The 17,953-nt window shown below is 41.1% G+C and overlaps 1 protein-coding gene across 1 annotated transcript in view; it reads right to left on the bottom strand.

Moving 5' to 3' along the window:
* The window catches only part of LOC109934543 (latent-transforming growth factor beta-binding protein 2-like), a 312,512-nt gene that overhangs the window by 266,761 nt on the left and 27,798 nt on the right, over window positions 1–17,953 (bottom strand). Inside the window, exons 4-5 of the mRNA XM_048600033.1 lie at window positions 17,343–17,534; window positions 13,925–14,205 (exon numbers count right to left, since the gene is read on the bottom strand). Coding sequence (XP_048455990.1) covers window positions 13,925–14,205; window positions 17,343–17,534 — 473 coding nt within the window. The remainder of the gene's footprint in view (window positions 1–13,924; window positions 14,206–17,342; window positions 17,535–17,953) is intronic.

Raw genomic sequence — 17,953 nt, forward strand, 5'->3', positions numbered from 1 at the left:
AGCCTTTTTGATACCAATGGGCAATGTCAAGACGTTCTATTCGGGTTTAAAAATGCACCAGCAACATTCCAAAGATTCATGAATCAAGTCAAAGCAAAAGTGCCTAACTGTGTAATTTATTTAAATGATATCATAATATGTAGTTACACATGGGAATAATATGCTGGATTGGTTAAACAACTATAGTTAGTTGGTTTGGTAATAATTCTGATCAAATATGAATTTTCAAAAGCAAGGTTACTTACCAAGAACATATTGTACAGCAAGGGCAGGATTTGCCAAGAACAACAGAAGCCAAAGCTCTGACAGAATTTCTATTTCCTAAACCTAAACAGGAAATTATGAGATTTCTGGAAATGTGTGGGTTTTACCAGATATTTGTGCCTAACTTTAGCAGAATTACTGTACCTTTAATGGATTTGTTACAAAAACAGGTAACAGTTATATAGATAACAGTGTGCCACTCAGCATTTGACAGGCTGAAGGCAATCCTACTAAATGAATTGGTGTTGCTGCCCCAATGACTTTGACTGAACTTGTCTAAGATGGAAATCATTCGCAAGTCTACTCTTCATCCCGGTGTCTGAAAAATCCAAGCGCGACTGAAGTGAGCCACACCTTTACAGAGAAACCTTTCCTCCGAAAAATGGCCATCTCATCTGAGTCTCTCTTCCCAGTTGGTCAGGGAAACTAGAAGCAGCCTCTCAACCCACTTGCTTAACCCATGGTAAAGAGCCAATTAAATGGTCTGCTAAATGGAAAATCTGGCTTATGACCCAAAAACATTCCAACCATTGCTTTTGAGTCTATGACATTAAGGTTCCAATCCCCGGGATCCTAAAATGGTTTTAACACGGATGACATCCAATTTTAACACTTGGAAGAAAGTGTGGATGATATGCTAGATAAATAGTATGATATTTTCTTCCCATACTCTCCAACAAATGATGGAAAAGATATTTGATGTTCTGATTGCAGATGAACTTAGTTGAGAGTCCCATGATTGTCTTTCAAGCTACAGCAAATGGTTAAAAATGGTAACTTTGCTCAAGATCTAGATAGAACCCAAACAATTAGCTTTTAATTAGGTACTAAACGCAGGTCTGACCTTGTTTCCAGATGGATGTGAAATGTGCCATCACACTAAAGGAACAATGGAATTGTCTTTAGTTTCTGGTCAATATTTATTCCTCTATCTATGATTCCAAAAAAAAAGGATTATCTGATAAAAGATCATCAGCCTAGAACATTAACTTTCTCTTCACTGAGGCTGTCTGACCTTTGCATTTGCTTCAAAATGCTTCCAGCTTTTTGTGTTTATATTTAACCCAGATTATCAGATCATTACAACATTGTTCATGGTGGGAACTTGATGAGCATAAATTGGCTGTTTCACTTCCCACAATAATATGTATACTTCAAGAGTACATTACTGCCTGCAAATGGCTATGAGACATTTTGAGAACCTGAAAGATGTCATGCAAATGCAAGCCTTTGTTTCTTTCCAAAAACCAAAAAACAAACAAATAAGTTGTGAGTTACTATACTTCTGCCTTCCAGCATTTTTGGAATGCTGTGGACAGTATTTTTAAGCACTGCAGAATCTGACACAGCGTATCGTATGGTGCAATAAAAAACAATGAGAAATTGTCAACTTAAATTCAGTTTTGGACAAGTTGCAAAAATATTTCTGCAGTCCTCAAGGCTTAAAACTCAACAAATGTTTCTTGAATGATGCACAACAGAACAGAATAGATGTTTGTAATGTGTCATGACCATCCACAAGGGATGCTGTTGCTATCTAAACACACATAAACATATTCTTACATCCTGACAACTATTATTTGTTAACTTCTCATGAGTGTATGTTATAAACACTGACATCTACAAGGTAAATTCATTTCACTAAAAGTTAATACCAGATTACTATACGAGTGCCTTGTTTTGATTCTAATATTTTTATTAAACAGTAGGCACACCGAAATGGGGAAAGAAAAGTAAAAAATGGGACTGCACATTTTCCCCACTTGTTGCTGAGTAGTATTCAATACTAAAATGATTTGAAGTAGAATAGTGGATGCATTCATTGCATTAAAGTCTCAGTAAAGGCTATTTGTGAGAAATCTATTTAGAATCAGTCGAGGGATATTAAAAAGGAATTTCCCTCTTGAGTTAATGAGAATAATGAAGAGTGTGATGACCTAAATGGATGAGAGTCACAGATCAGAAACTCGTCATCAAGATAAACTGTCGCAATTCAGTTTGCCCTCCCGAAATAGCAAGGCATTCTCATGAATGCAAATTAGACCCTCACCATATTGATCCAAAAGTCAAGTGCACAAAAAGAAAATGTCACGATGTGGAATAAAGAGTCTCCAGAGTGGGAGGGGTAAGTAACTACTTTTGGTCTGGGATGGTGGGGGTGGGTTCGTTGGAGGTGGGGGAGGGCTAATGCAGCAATAGAATGTGAGGTAACTCTATGGGCTCACTGACAGCACTCATAAGCCTACAGTGATTGAGCAATGCTATTCATCTGCAATCAATTCACAGTTAATCTGGAAGTCATCATTCATCAGAATATTCACTTCCAAAATGCAATTATGGCCTAATCATTTGCAGCGCAGCATCCCCATTGATTGCCAGACTTAATGGAGCAAGGTATTCTCAACAACAACCTTGTCTTCTCAAAATGGCCAAAGCACAAATTCCTAAGGACTGCAAGCCAATGCATGACAGCTGCTGTGTTCTCATATCCCGGAAGGAAAACCAAGCAAACTGGCGAATGATACGTACTGATCTACCTTGTCTTGTACAAGTGAAAATAGAGGATGAGGATGACCAATGCATTCATGTCCAAATATTAATGCTTGTTTTCTTCTTAAGTGTTTTGCACTTTGAAATACAACAGGTCAATGGGCTAAAAAATGACAGATGGAGTTCAATCTGGATAAATGCAAGGTATTGCATTTTGGTACTACAGGTAAGGGTAAGGCTTATACAATTAATGATAGGGCCTTGGGTAGTGTTGTAGAACAGAGGCACCTAGGGGTTCGGTATATAATTCTTTGAAGTTTGCGTCACATATAAACAGTGTAGTTAAAAGAGACATTTGGCAACCTTGCCTTCATTGCTCAGTCCTTTGAGTATCGGAGTTGGGAAGTCATGTTGAGGTCACACAGGACATTGGTGAGGCCTCTTCTGGAGTACTGTGTCCAGTTTTGGTCGCCCTGTTATATAAGCTGGAGAGGGTTCAGAAGAGTTTTACCAGGATGTTGCCGGGTATGGAAGGTTTGAGTTATAAAAAAGGTTGGATAGACTGGGACTTTTTTCACTGGACCATAGTAGGTTAAGAGGCAACCTGATTATAAAATAATGAGGGGTATAAATAAAACTAATGGCAGTTGTCTTTTCCCAAGGATGGGGGATTTCAGATTTCAGATTGAGCTTTATTGCTCTGTGCTACCAGGATATTTGTGCTAAATGGAGACTTTTTTATATATAATTGGTTATCATTTCATTTGAGTAATTTGCAGACAGTCCTCTGCTTGGTGTATCACAAATTTCTAAGGAGTTAACTTGCTGTTCTTGTTCATTGCACTAATCAGTAAAATGTTCAATTCTTCTTTTGAATGTACTTCTTATATCCTCACTTCTATGAAAGCTGAGGTGCCTACACAAACCTTGCTCCTGACTAGCATTAGCAATAAAGCTGTGTTACAAAGGGACTTCCACCACATTGTGCTCCAAGGTGTTTGTGGTAAAATGATCCTTGTTCCAAAGAGATATAGCTTTCATCTTGGAGTGCATTCTTTCATGAGGGTTGCCAAGTTGTCACTCATCCTGAGTTTGCTTCGTCACAGCATTCCTTCAACATTATCCCTTTCAACCTTCTGACTGCTCTGAACCTTCACTAGCCTTGCTAAGCCCAAGCATCCTCTACAACAGTACTGAAAAGTAAAAATGAGCTGTGGTCGATGTACCTGTCTTCCACAGAACTGTGAGCTGAATGACCCTAGAGGAACTCAAACTGAGCGTCAGGAAGCAGGTTATCACTTTACTGATCACTTTCCTGATGATCAAGAGTAAAACTGATGGGGCGCCAATTCGTTGGAGTGGGCAGGACCACACCTGGGCGATTTTCCACATTTTCAGGTAGATGCCAGCATTGTAGCTGTACTGGAACAGCTTGGCTACGGTTGCAGTAGGTTTTGGAACAACATCTTGCAGAAATTTTTGTCAGGGCCCTTAACGTTTGCAGTATGCAGGGCCACAAACTCTCTTGATTTCACGTGGAATGAATTCAATTAGCTGAAGATTGTGAGCTGTGAAGACTGAAACCTGTGGAAGAGGCCAAGATGCATCATACAGTGGGCACTTTTTGCTGAAGATTGCTGTAAATTCTCTTGTGATGCAGTGGTAGTGTATCTATCTCTGAGCCACGAGACTGCATTCAAGCCTCACCTCTGAACAACTTGATTAGAAAATATTTAAGAACTAGGATTGGCCCTATTGTAGTATAGTGGTACAGTTCCTACCTTTGGACTGAGAATGAAAGGCCTTTACAACATGGAAAAAGTGAATTAATGTTAATTATTACTTCCCCTCCGTAATTACTTGAAGTTTGGCTCTTCGAATTAACAAAATCTAAGGAATTAGTCAGAATGTTGTACAAGGAAGCCACAGATTTATCAAAAATGATGAGCTAACTACCTCTCTCATTTGCACGTATTTAGAGATTGTCCAATACAATGCCACAAAGATAAGTAGCAAACACAAGTGCAAGTTGTAAAAAAAAATTTTTGAAAAACAAAATGTATAAAAAAGCCTCTTGATTCTCATCTGTGCTGATAAATTGAACAATCAGCAACTGCTGCATAACATTAAACATTAATTTTCCCAAGGATGGGGAATTTTCCAGCACTTGGCCTGTAGCATTGTATGCTATGGAGGTTTAAGTGTTCATCAAAATAGTTCTTAAAAAATGTCTTGAGGGTTCCCATCTCGAACACCCTTTAAGTGAGTTCCAGATATCCAAAATCTTCTGAGTGAAAAAAAGTCTTCAAATCTTCTATACACCTTGGCTAAAAACTGGTCCCCTTGATTATGAATTCCTCTACTAAGAGGAAATGTTTCTCTTTATCTACCCAATCTATGTTCCTCAGAACCTTTTAACTTGTACTGCTCAATCAGATCACCCCCTTGGCCTTCTCTGCTAGAGAAAAAAATTTCCAGTCTCTCTTCATAGCTGAATCATTTCAGTGCAGGCTACATCCTGGTGAATTTCCTCTGCACTTTCTATTTAGTGCATGCTTTCACTGAGCATGGTGGCTCAGTGGTTAGCGCTACTACCTCACAGTGCCAGGGACATGGGATCACTTCCACCTCGGGCGACTGTCTGTATGGAGTTTGCACATTCTCCCTGTATCTGCATGGGTTTCCTCCGAGTGCTCCGTTTTGCTCCCACAGTCTAAAAGAGTGCAGGTTAGGTGGGTGGGCCATGCTGAAATCGCCCGATGGTTCAAGGATGTGCAGGCTGGGTCATGGGGAGGTGCAGGGTCACAGGGATAAGATAGAGGGATGGGCCTGCCCTTCAGAGGGTCAGAATGGACTTGATGGGCCAAATGCTCTGCTTCCACACTGCAGGGATTTTATGATTCTCGTGTAAATCACATCTTTCCATTAGTGTGGCAACCAGAACTGTAAACAGTTCTCCAGCTGTGGTCTTACTAATGTTTTATACAGCTCCATCATAACCTCTTTGCTCTTGTACTCAATGCCTTAAACTAATAAAGCCAAGTATCCCATATGCCTTCTTAACCACCTTATCTACTTGACTTGCTGCCTTAAAAGGATCTATGGAAATACACAGCAAAGTGCCTCGGTACTTCCTTGGATCCCAACTTTTCGTGTATACTCCCTTGATTTGATAGTTTTCCCAAAATGCATCACCTCACACTTCCATTTGCCAATGCAAGGGAGGATGACTGGCACAGGACTCTATGTTGAAGGGCCAGCTCAATGGGTACTCATTCAGTTCTTGGTCTCAAAGTTTTCAAGCATCAAGTTTCTCAATTGCAGAGAAGTTATTTGGGAAGAGGAAGTCAATAGGGCGAGTTATGTAATAAATGAGATATTAGTACTTATTAATAGGGCACTTGCCTATAATGCTGAAAATTTGATCTCAGCCTCTAAGAACTAAATTTTGGAGAGCTTTTTTTGTGACAGAGAGAATCTGATTTTTGGAATCTTGCCCAATTAATTCATCAGCCAATAATTAGCTGCCATTGTTCTTACAACCACAAAGAGGGGAAAGTCTTGCCCTTAGTTTTATAGAGTTTACCTTCACAGAAATTCAACACCCAGTAACACTTCACATATTTTTCTGTACAAAACTGCAATTATATATTCAACTGCTGGACTAAGGAAGAATGAAGACTAATGAAGTTAATTATGACATGTATTCTATAATTGCTTAACATTTGGATGTTCAAATTAACATAAAATTTGAAGAATTAGTTAGAATGTTATAAAAGGAAGCCATAGATTTATTTAACACCATGAACTAATGACCTCTCTGATTCGTACTATCTTTGTAACATTATATTGGACAATCCATACATAATTAGCAAAACAGGTGCAAGTTGTGAACAAAAATTTCTGAAAATCAAAGATTTACTCAGAGAGTGGTAGGGGCGTGGAATGCATTGCCAGAGAGGGTAGTGGAGTCGGCCTTATTAGGGGCATTTAAGCGGCTATTAGATAGGCATATGGATGATATTATAAGGTAGGGGTGGAGGTTAGTTGAACAACTGTTCAATGTTCTAAAATGTATGAAAAAGCATTTTGACAGTCAACTGTGCTGATAAGTTAAACCATCAGCAAATGTTGCATAACATTCGAGTGAAGACGAGCATCCAGCAGAGGGTGGTGAGGATGCTGATTGGTGGTTGGGGTGAAGATTTGCATTGCACAGTCACCACTACCAAACAGGGGTTTGAGGAGCAAGTGTTGTCAAAAGATTCAGGGTGGATGATTTAGGATGGAGATGAGGACACATTTCTTCACCCAAAGAGTGGTGAGCCTGTGGAATTCATTACCACAGGAAGTGGTTGATGCCAAAACATTGAATGTATTTAAGAGGTGACTAGATATAGCACTTGGGGCGAAAGCAGGATTAGGCTATTGAGTTGGATGATCAGCCATGATCGTGAAGAATAGCTGAGCCAGCTCAAAGGGCTGAATGGCCTCCTCTTGCTCCTATCTTCTTTGTTTGTTTAGGTACTTTCTGTATCAACCTGTTCAAAGATGCTATTTCACATCTCCAGCACAGTTGAGACTTGAACCTAGGTCTCCAGGCTCAAAGGTAGAGCCACCATTACAATGCCACAAGAGCCCTACCAAGTTTGCTTAAATTAGATTGTTTAACTCTGGGAGCCTGCCATCCAAATGAAATAGGAACAGGTGTAGGCTATTCGGCTCCTCAATCCTGTTCTGCTATTAAATATGTTCATAGCTGATCCGACACTCCTCATATCCATTTTCCTGCCTTTTCCCTGTAACCCTGTGATCCATTATCACAGCTTCAGGAGAAGCAAATTGAAAAGGGACAATAATAAAGTTCCTATTTATTATGCAAAGTAACACTAAAACATAGGCATCAAATCACGGATTAGTTTATTCACAAGAGTTCAAAGCTTACATATGCAATTCAAAAAAGTCTTTGTCAATGCCATATTTTGGTAAAGTATAAATTTCACGAAGTTTCATAGAGGGATTTCTTTCCCTGCAAGACCCAAAGAGTTTTCTCACACTATCATCGCAAACTTACCTCATTAACTAAGTACCACACCCTTACGGTGCCTCTCTCACCAATTCTACCACTTGCTGTAGCCAGATGTACTGGGTCACTCCAGGATCCCTGGCACCGATACCATCTATGAAAACCTTTTATGCACCCGGTCAAGAATTGTCAGTTCAGTACAGCTCTGCATGGTTCATGACATTTGCCCTGGACATGACAGAGAGGAGGAAATTGGTATTCCACTTTGTAGACAAGGAACTGGAGGTCCTGGTGCATGGGGTGGCATAGAGGAGGGCTGTCCTTTTCCTCCTGGACCGCCAGAGGAAGCTACAGTACAAAACGGTGCCAGCCTGGGTCAGGGCAGTCTCAACTTTCTGGAAGAACACCCAGCAGTGAAACGTGAAGGGCGATAACCTTCGCTGCTTCATCAGTGAAAGTGCCACCATCTTCTCTTGGCTGTTTCATCCATCTCCCAACAAATTTCAGGCACTACACTCACAGTTTTGCATAGAACATCTTTCCTCACTCGGTCTTATCCACCCAATTCCACACAGCATAACCTGTATATTCTCTCTACTCGGTCCACTCACTCACTCGGAACGCCTCCCCATCTTTCCCCTACCTGCACCAGCAACAACAGCTGTGCCTCTCACTTTGATATCACTCAATCACTTTCTTTCATTCCAGGAGAAAACAAACTGCGATAGTGCAGAACGGGCCTCAATGGGTGCTTCAGCCTCTCACTCCCTACAACGAGCGGATCCTGACCCTGACTGTTCTGAATTGGCTGTGCTCACATGCATTGACAGACAAAAACCAAAAGAACTGCGGATGCAGGTGAAGCGTTGCTGTGAAGCAGCACTTTACCTGCACTTCCCAGAATCCAGTCTACTGCATTCGCTGCTCACAATGTGGTCTCCTCTACATTGGGGAAATGAAGTGTCAACTGGGTGACCGCTTCACAGAACATCTGCATTCTGCTCGCAAAAAAGACCCTGAACTACCTGTTGCCTGCCACTTTAATGCACCACCCTGTTCCCTGGCCAACATCTTGGTCTCTGGCTTGTTGCAGTGTTCCAGTGAACGTCAATGCAAGCTGGAAAAACAACACCTCATTTTCCGCTTGGGGACCCTGTAGCCCTCCAGAGTCAATAGTGAGTTCAATAATTTTAGGGCCTAAACTCTCCCATGTCCCAGCCCCCTACCCCACACACCAGGCCTTGTTACTACATAGCCTGCCATTACACATTAACTATTGTTAGTCACCCTCCCAGCCAGATTGTTATCAACTCCTTTGTCTGTCCAACTACTCTTCTCTCTCGTTAGGCTCTATTTTATCGTTTACCCCCTACACCAAACCCCTCACTTTCTGCATATAAACTGACGTTTTCCCAGCCACCATGAGTTCTGAGGGTCACTGGACCTGAAACGTTAACTCTGTTGTTTCCTTCACAGATGCTGCCAGACCTGCTGAGCTTTTCTAGCAACTTTGTTTTTGTTGCATTGACAGATATCAGAGTCAGTCCTTGACTTTGTATTTTACAATCTCCTGACCAAAGGGTGTTTTCCTTAACTTGACCACTCCTCTCAGCCTTTTGGATGTAGGTTAGAAATCACACGACACCAGGTTATAATCCAACAGATTTATTTGAAAACACAAGTTTTCAGAGCGTAGCCCCTTCGTCAGGTCTTGTGAGAAAGAAGCACACACAACACAGAAATTTATAAGTAAAAGATCAAAGGCTCACACAACTGATAAGGATGTGGCATTTACTTGAACCATAGGCAGTGTGTTTGCCACAAAATGCAGTTGTGAGATTGAAACAGCATGATATTCTACCACAACAGGCCCACTCTGCTTGATGGATCACTGCCTCCAGCCATGGCAAGACTCCTGGCTTTTTGTTCGGTGCTAAACCTCCCTACAATTTTGAGGGGAGTACTGGAGCAGAGGGACCTTGGGGCTCATGTATAGCATTCTCTGAATGTGGCCAGTTGAAACAGTTGTTAAGGCTTACAACATCCTTGAATTTATAAATAGAGTATAAAAGTGAGGAACTGATGCTACACCTCTATAAATCATTAGTCAGACCACATTTGGAGTATTGTGTTCATTTGTGGGTACCTTATTTAAGGACACATGTTAAAGCCCTGGAGACAGGGCAAAGGAGATTTACTAGAATGATAGCAGGAATGAGGGATTTTAGGTACAAGGAAAGATTAGAGAAATTGGGCTTATTCTCCTTAGAGCAGAAAAGTTTAGGAGGTGACATTATTGAGGTGTTCAAAATTATGAACAATTTTGACAGGGTAAAGAAGGGTATTATGTTTTCTACAGTTGGTATATCAGTAACTATCAGGCAAGACAGCAAGTGAGATGAGGAGAAACTTCTTTATTCAGAGAATTGTTAGGATTTGGAATATGCTGCCTGAAAGAGTGAGTGGTGGAGATGGATTCCATAGGAAGTTTCATAAGAGAGCTGGATATATGTTTGAAAGAGATGGGATACAGAGATGGGGCTGGAGAATGGGACTAGCCGGGTAGGCCTTTTGGGATCCGGTATGGACATGATGGATTGAATAGCCTCCTGTTGTACTGTAACATTCTGTGATTCTATTCTATGATTCTAAAAGGTAAATTAAGATATTGTGCACCTGTTAGCTCCAGCTGAGAAGGCAACACACGAAAAGGCAAGGCAAAGCAGGGGCATGATGAACATCCAGGTAGGCACTAAGTGAGTGAGCACTATGAGAATAAACAATAAACCCTGGATGCAGTGTTGTCCAATTGGTGAACTGGGAGCCTGTCCAAGTATGCAAGAAAATTACCAATGCACCCCAAAATGCAGCATGGTAGTATCAAAGTGCACGATAACTGCAGAGGAGGTACAGCATATCGTTGTTGAGAGGTTGGTACTATTGGATAACTACGTCCGTAGATGCAGGGCATGTGTGGCCACTGCCCTGGGGCATGCCCTGAGACCTTGGTGCCAGGTGTCAAAGATGGAGCTCTGAAGCAGCAAGCAGTGAGTTGGAGTTACCAGATACCCTCTGACTTTCATGTCGGGAATTTTCAGAGCAGGTTTAATGCCTCTCCTGGTAAAATAGGATTCTGAATATTGATGAGCTAAGATTAGGTAACAATTCTAGTTACCAGGATTGGAAACACTACTTACTAGTATCATTGGAGCACAGAATCATTGAAGCACAATATGAAACCGTTCGGCTCATCTTTCTTGTACCTACTCGATTACCAAGTGTCAATCTTCTTCCTTTTCTCCATATCTCTGCAAACCATTTCTATCCAAATAATCATCCAATGCTCTCTTGAACCTGCCTCCACTATATTTCCAAGCAGTGCATTCCATAGCCTAACTACTTGCTGTACGAAAAAGTTTTGTTTTGTTTTGTTTGTTTTGTTTCTCACATCACCCTTGTTTCGATTACCATCATTTTAAATCTATGCCCTCTCATTGTTTTTCCTTTTCTGAGCAGGAACAGCATCTCCTGATCTACTCTATCCCATTCACTCATGATTTTGAAAACTTCTATTAAATCTTCTCTCAACTTTCTCCTCTAAAAAGAGACCAGTCCCAACCTCTTCAATCTATTTTCAAAACTGAAGTTTCTCATTCCTGGAATCAGTACCATTAGATAATAGGATTAGCATTAATCTACATTCTAAATCCTTTTACCAATCAATCACAAGAATTTCATCTCAATGTTCAGAACTTGATTGGAAAATGCGATTTGTTGCTACCAGCATCAGGAAAAGCCTTGATGGGCTTCTCATGCAATTCTCCCAAATTTCTGGCCATGGTCCACCTCATTCAGGATCTGGTAAGATTCCAATAACCCACACACATTATGAAGTCTTTAACATTTAAACCTTAAGCATTGTCTTCTTGGGGCATGCTGCAAGGATCATAGCATAGCCCATCAGATCATTTTATTCCACTTAATCCAAAGAGGTCCTCAGCTGGGGTTGTCTTTTCATATCCCATTTGACTGCTCTTTTCCTATTCCTTATGCGTCTTCCTTCACAAAGTCTTACCCAATTACAATTGATGCCAATCTGATGTTGTTGTTCTAGTCATGTTATGGGGATTCTCCCAAACTGTTGCACTTAATGGCAGGAGACCCTTCGAATTAACAGGAATAATCGAAAATAATACTTTTAGCCACAGGGTGGTGTACAAAGCATATCATGCACATTGAACCAGAGACTAAATTTGCAGAAGCAAACAATATCAGTGTGAGAGGTGGAGTTCTTTGGTCTAATCGGAGGATGAGAATGAAAGTGATAGATTAGGAAGAGATTGTGGCATAGTGGTAATATTATTGACCAGTAATTCAGGCAATATTAAGAGGGCAACTGGTAATGTTTGAATTGAATTGATTGTTATAGAAGCCCATCTGGTTCTTTAAGGAAGGATATTTTCCATCCTTACCTGGATCGGCCTCTACATGCAAATCCAGGCCCACAGCAATGTGACTGGCCAGATCCTAGCTGCCCCCTGAAATGTCCTCACAATCCATTCAGATTTGGAATGAACAGGAAATGCTGATCTTCAGCGATATCCCAGGAAGGTATCAAAAAATAAATATGTGGAGCCATTCATATGTTTCTAAAAAAGTTATTTTATGTGAAAATACATGGAGCTCTAATTCTGTGTGATAAGACCATAAGAAATAGGAAAAAGAGTAGGCTGTTCAGCCCATCAAGAGGATCGTGGCTGATCCGACATGCCTCATGTTCACTTTCCTGACCTTTCCCCATAACCCTTGATTGTCCGACTGATCAAGATTCTGCCTACCTGAGCCTTAAATATACCCAAGGACTCTACCCCAACCTCTCTCTGTGGCAAGGAGTTCCAAAGACTCTCAACCCTCATAGAGAAGCAATTCCTTCTCATCTCAGTCTTAAATTGGCACTGCTTTATTCTGAGACATTGCCCTTTGAGGGAAAACATCCTATCAGCATTTATCCTGTCAAACCCCTTAAGAATCCTGTATCTTTCGATGAAAAAATGTGTAAAGTAATTCAGTGTGCCATCTATAGGACAACCCAACACAAAGACAGTCCTAGCTTCTGAAATGAAGGCTGTGATGATGACTTTGTGATAGGGGCTGGCCCTCAATTTCCATTATCAAGCCACCAAAGCTTTAGGACACTTAACAGAATTTATATTTACAGATAGTGACTGAACACCTTGAACATTTTCAGAAACGGGGCCTTCTGAAGAAGGGTCCCGACCCGAAACGTCAGCTTTCCTGCTCCTCTGATGCTGCCTGACCTGCTGTGTTCATCCAGCTCCACACCTTGTTATCTCAGATTCTCCAGCATCGGCAGTTCCTACTATCTCTGATCAAAATACTGTCAGCTTGCACTCAGTACGCTCCCAGAGGAATGCCAAGAAATTTCCAAATGGTGAAAAGCTAAAAGCAGTGGAGGTCCACAGAAACTGAGGAGTCCTTGTGTCATTGATGAAATGTCACAACTAGGTATAAAATGTATTCAAAAAAGGTAAATAGAATGGCCCTGGTTAGATTGCACCTTGAGTCCTGCAAGTTCTTAACACCATACATTTGGAAAAAGATACTGGCCTTGTAGGGAATGCAGCACAGCTTTATCAGAATGATACCCAACTCCATGGGCTAAATTACAATGGGCTATGACACAAACCAGGAAAAAGACTATGAATTTAGAAGATTAAGGGGCCTTGATCTGGGTTTCTGAATATTAAGCAGAATGAACAGGTAAATGGATTGATTAAAAACAATTTCCACAAGCAATCGGATCTGACCAAAATTTCAAAACATTTCTACATTTGAAGAGTGGGAGAAGTTTGGCACTCTCTTCCACTAGCAGGAGTTTCTCCTAGGTCAGTTGTCAATTTCACATCAAAGACTGATAGATTTCTGTAAAGTAAGAGATACATGTGACAAACTGAGGTATATGGAGGCAAGCTACAGATCAATTATGACATTGCTGCCTGCATGGCGGAATACAGAGGAAAAATAACTTACTCTTCTTTGTGATACATGAACAATATATCATGAGTCGACTTTCTTTATTCGTTATTTTTCTTTTTATTAGGCAAACTATAAATAACACCCTACCTGGCCATCAACTGTTTCCTGGAAGCATCTTCCCACATTCAGAGTTCTGGATGGTGTCTGTAGCATTGGTTGTGTTTTGGGCTGGCCATTTATGTTTCCATTAGCGTTAAGCTGTGACCTTTGTTGAACTGAATGGGTCGATTGTTGCTCCTGCGAATGTTTTATGCTGTTCTTGAGTGGAGAGTCAGGTGCATTCTTAACTCTTGCCACTTGATGAATCTGTACGGTGGCCTCTGGTGGGTGGTTTACGTGGATATTAACCAAGGATGGAAGCATAACAACTGTAGATAAGACGGAATAACCACTCAATATACTGAAAAGTTAAGATGCACGCTCTCTCAAACTTTTTCTTTGCCATCATAACGAAGACAGTGTTTCAATGTAGAACTTATCAAAGATTACATGATGGAAGGAGCACATCTAGTCCACCATTTATGCAGCTCCTCTTTATCTAACGGACCCAAAAGAAGACAATTAAACGTGTCAAGCGCGTGGAAAGGACGTAAGCTGCAAAAATTTGGAAGACCGCCTGATCTTCCGTCCATTCATTTGGACAGAAAATAACTGTGTTACAGCTGCCTTCAAGGGCAACGTGGTGGCTCAGTGGTCAGCATTGCTGCCTCATATTGCCAGTGAACTGAGTTCGATTCCATCTTTGGGTGACTGTCTGTGTGAAGCTTGCATATTCTCCCTGTGTCTGTGTGGGTCTCCTCCCACAGTCCAAAGATGTGCAGGTTAGGTACATTGGCCGTGGGAAACTGCATGATTACAGCGATATGGGAGGGTCTGAGTGGGATACTGTTCGGAGGGTTGGTGAGGCCTTGATGGGCTGAATGGCCTGCTTTCACGCTGTGGGGATTCTATGATTCATGGAAATTCCATGTAAAAAGCTTATTGGTGCAGACACTTGAAAATGGAATCAAAAAAACAGAAACTAGTATAAGGGTAAAGAACAAATAGTACTCAATCATTAAATTAACCTGGGTGAGGGAAATTGCTAAGTACAGAAATTATTGGGAAAAGCTCAGCATGTCTGGCAGCATCTGTGAAAAGAAATCAGAGTTAGCATTTTCGGTGCAGTGACCCTTTCTCAGTCACCGGACCCGAAACTCGGTAGCAGGGGAACGGTTGGGATGGAACCTCTCAATAGGCAATTGAAATGGTGTACAAAGAGAAGGGGACAAGGCATGAGATTGGCAGTAGGTAATGGAACCAGTGCAGGCATGATGGGCAGAAGCATCTCCTCCTGTACTGTGACAATTCTGAGATTCTGGCTGGCTTTAAGTGCACCAGCATCCAATCAGACAGCTAGGGAACACTGGTCACTGTGCACCCATCCCTCCAGGCACTTTTATTGCCCAATTGGAAAACTGAAGACTGGCTAGAAAATCCCACTTTGCTGCCTTTAATGAGGCCCAGTTAGCTACCACTCCTAAAATGGCTGACACCAGGAACAGGTTCAGGAAGTCAGCACACCAGCCATTGACCTCTGACCTGAAGAGTTGGTGTGGATCACAGCAACCTCACCCCCTCAACTCTGGTAGCTCTGATTGGCTACAGCTCGGTCATCCCAGCAGCACCAATGGCAGCAATTGATACAACAATCAGTTCGCACATTCTAAAAGTCCTAGAGTCCAGAAGCAGGTAAATACCAGGGTGAGGAGGAGTAGGGGATAAAGTTTGAGAAGGATAGGGCTCCTGATGGAAAAGTTAGGTTACGGTTTGCATAGGCAGCTCACCACCAGCTTCCAGGCACTAAATGCTGGCTCAGCCAGAAACACTCACATCCTGTGGGTGAATTTAAAAAAAAGGATACACTCATGTGTGGGGAGGTGGGATGTGGGCAAACATAAGGCAGTGCCTAATTCAGAAAGGGAAGCTATGAGGGAAGCATTCATCTCCCTCCCACCTCCCCTTTTATCTATGAGGAAGGTGACCTACCAGTGTTTGAGCCTGCCCTTGAACTCCTTTCTCCAGCCATGTTGGTTACTGTAAGCATTTGAATTACAGCAAGGTTAAGGAAAGTATCCATCATCCATGTATAAGTGCGGACAGGTCAAGGACAGTTTGGTGGGTGTGCATCAGAGAACTTTATGATCGACCCGACCCCTTCCACTCATCTACACATTTGCCTGTGGAGGAAACTTAAAATTCCACCTGGGATTCTGAAGCAGCAAGTATAACACATGATAACATAAAGGTATAAATTGGATTTGAATGTACAGTAAGCAAAAATGAAGATTGGGAAATACAGATGGGACTAAGGAAGAAAGATAACAGAAGATAAAAACTTTAATCTGATTTTTACTTTGTTAATAGTCCCCAGCTTTCATTTCTTCCAATGGAATGAATGTCCATACCTGCAAAATCACCTTTGCAGCACCAGAGAGATTGTTCAAGAATAAATAATACTTACAACAAAAACAGAAATTGCTGGCAAACTCAGCAAGTCTGGCAGCATCTATGGGGAGAAAGTAGAGTTACCATTTCAAGTCAGGTAAGCTTTCATCGGAACTAGCAGTTACCAGGCTCAAAATGATAACTCTTTCTTTTCCACACAAATGCTAACAGAACTGTTGAGGTTTGCCAATGATTTCTGTTTTTGTTTCGGATACACAGTATCCTCCAGCATCCTCCTTTTCTGGCTATTTAAAAAAAAAGTCATTCACTCCTGAATACCACAATCCTTACCTTATAGTTGTTTCTGATACAGAAATAATGGACAGGGACAGCAATTTCACTCTATTGCAGTTACTTCAATGCTGAGCTTATCAGTGAGAACTACAACAGTGCATCTTGTAGAGCAGTGGAATATCTCTGACAACATCTGGACTTATCCATATGTGCAGTTGTCAAAGGTTATTTAATTTATGCAGCAATTAATAATGAATACGGTTACAGCCTTCCCAATAAATAAGCAGAAAATCTTGGCCACTTATTTTGGTGAGATTACAAGAAGTGGGCAACTAATTTCCAACACTTTGGGTTCCCTCCCTTCTCAGCTGTTGCAGGAATTGAACCCATGCTGTTTACATCACTCTGCATTGCAAACGAGCCAACTGAGCTAAACAAAGTCCTTGAAAGAGAATCCAGTACCATCTTCTCAAAGGAGTGTGGACATTGCCAATAAATGCTGCCTTTGCATTTTGAAAATGACATCCCCATTATTATCCTGGGAACAACCAACAGCAGTGTAGAAATATGAATGGAATCATATCCAATAGGTGGCAAAATAATTCTACCAACTCAAATCAAATATCCATCAAAAGTGCACAAATTAACAATGTATTTCAGCACAGTACCAACTTTGACACTGATTATACTTTTGCAAAGGTAATAACATCCTATCTTATGCTAAAATAGACGTGTTCTTTTAATACTGACAATTTAGTGTAAATATGAGAATTTATCACATTACCTTGTTGGTTAGAAAGAGGCAGAGTATATACAGACTGCGAAACTGAAGAACGGATAGGTGCTGTCTTTGACACAGTTTGCTTTTCAGGAGGTACTGGAAGGTGGCAGAACTTCCCTGTTGAGTTTGATGGGCACCTGCACTTGTCCCTTCCAATGCAGTATCCTCCATTCAGGCAGGGGATCTGGCAAAAATCTGTAACACAATCATAAGCAAGTCAGTAATGAGAACAATTGCTAATGGAATTGATTTATGCACCATTTGAACAACTGATTTCCTGCTTCTGACAGCACACTGGTGCTACTTTAGGGTCAAGAACAGGATGTTTCATGTGTGATTAAGAAACTCTCCTGAAAGGTAATTAACTACTACTAATTGCCTTTCTTTGAATGTTGGCTCCTTATGAGATGACCTTTATTCTTCTGCTTGTTATTTGAAGATAGTTAACACTATGATACTTTTTTTTAAAGCCTGATTTTCCCTAATTTTTCAATTAAGATTGCTCTGTCAGTTACTTCCCCTCTCTGTCTGATCACAAAATGAAAAATAACTGGATATGTTACCAATAACCAGAACTGATGCTTTTCTACCAATAGTAAAAGGCTTTACAGAGA

The sequence above is a fragment of the Rhincodon typus genome, chromosome 8 (genome assembly GCF_021869965.1).
Source record: "Rhincodon typus isolate 14 chromosome 8, sRhiTyp1.1, whole genome shotgun sequence".
Taxonomy (NCBI): Eukaryota; Metazoa; Chordata; class Chondrichthyes; order Orectolobiformes; family Rhincodontidae; genus Rhincodon; species Rhincodon typus.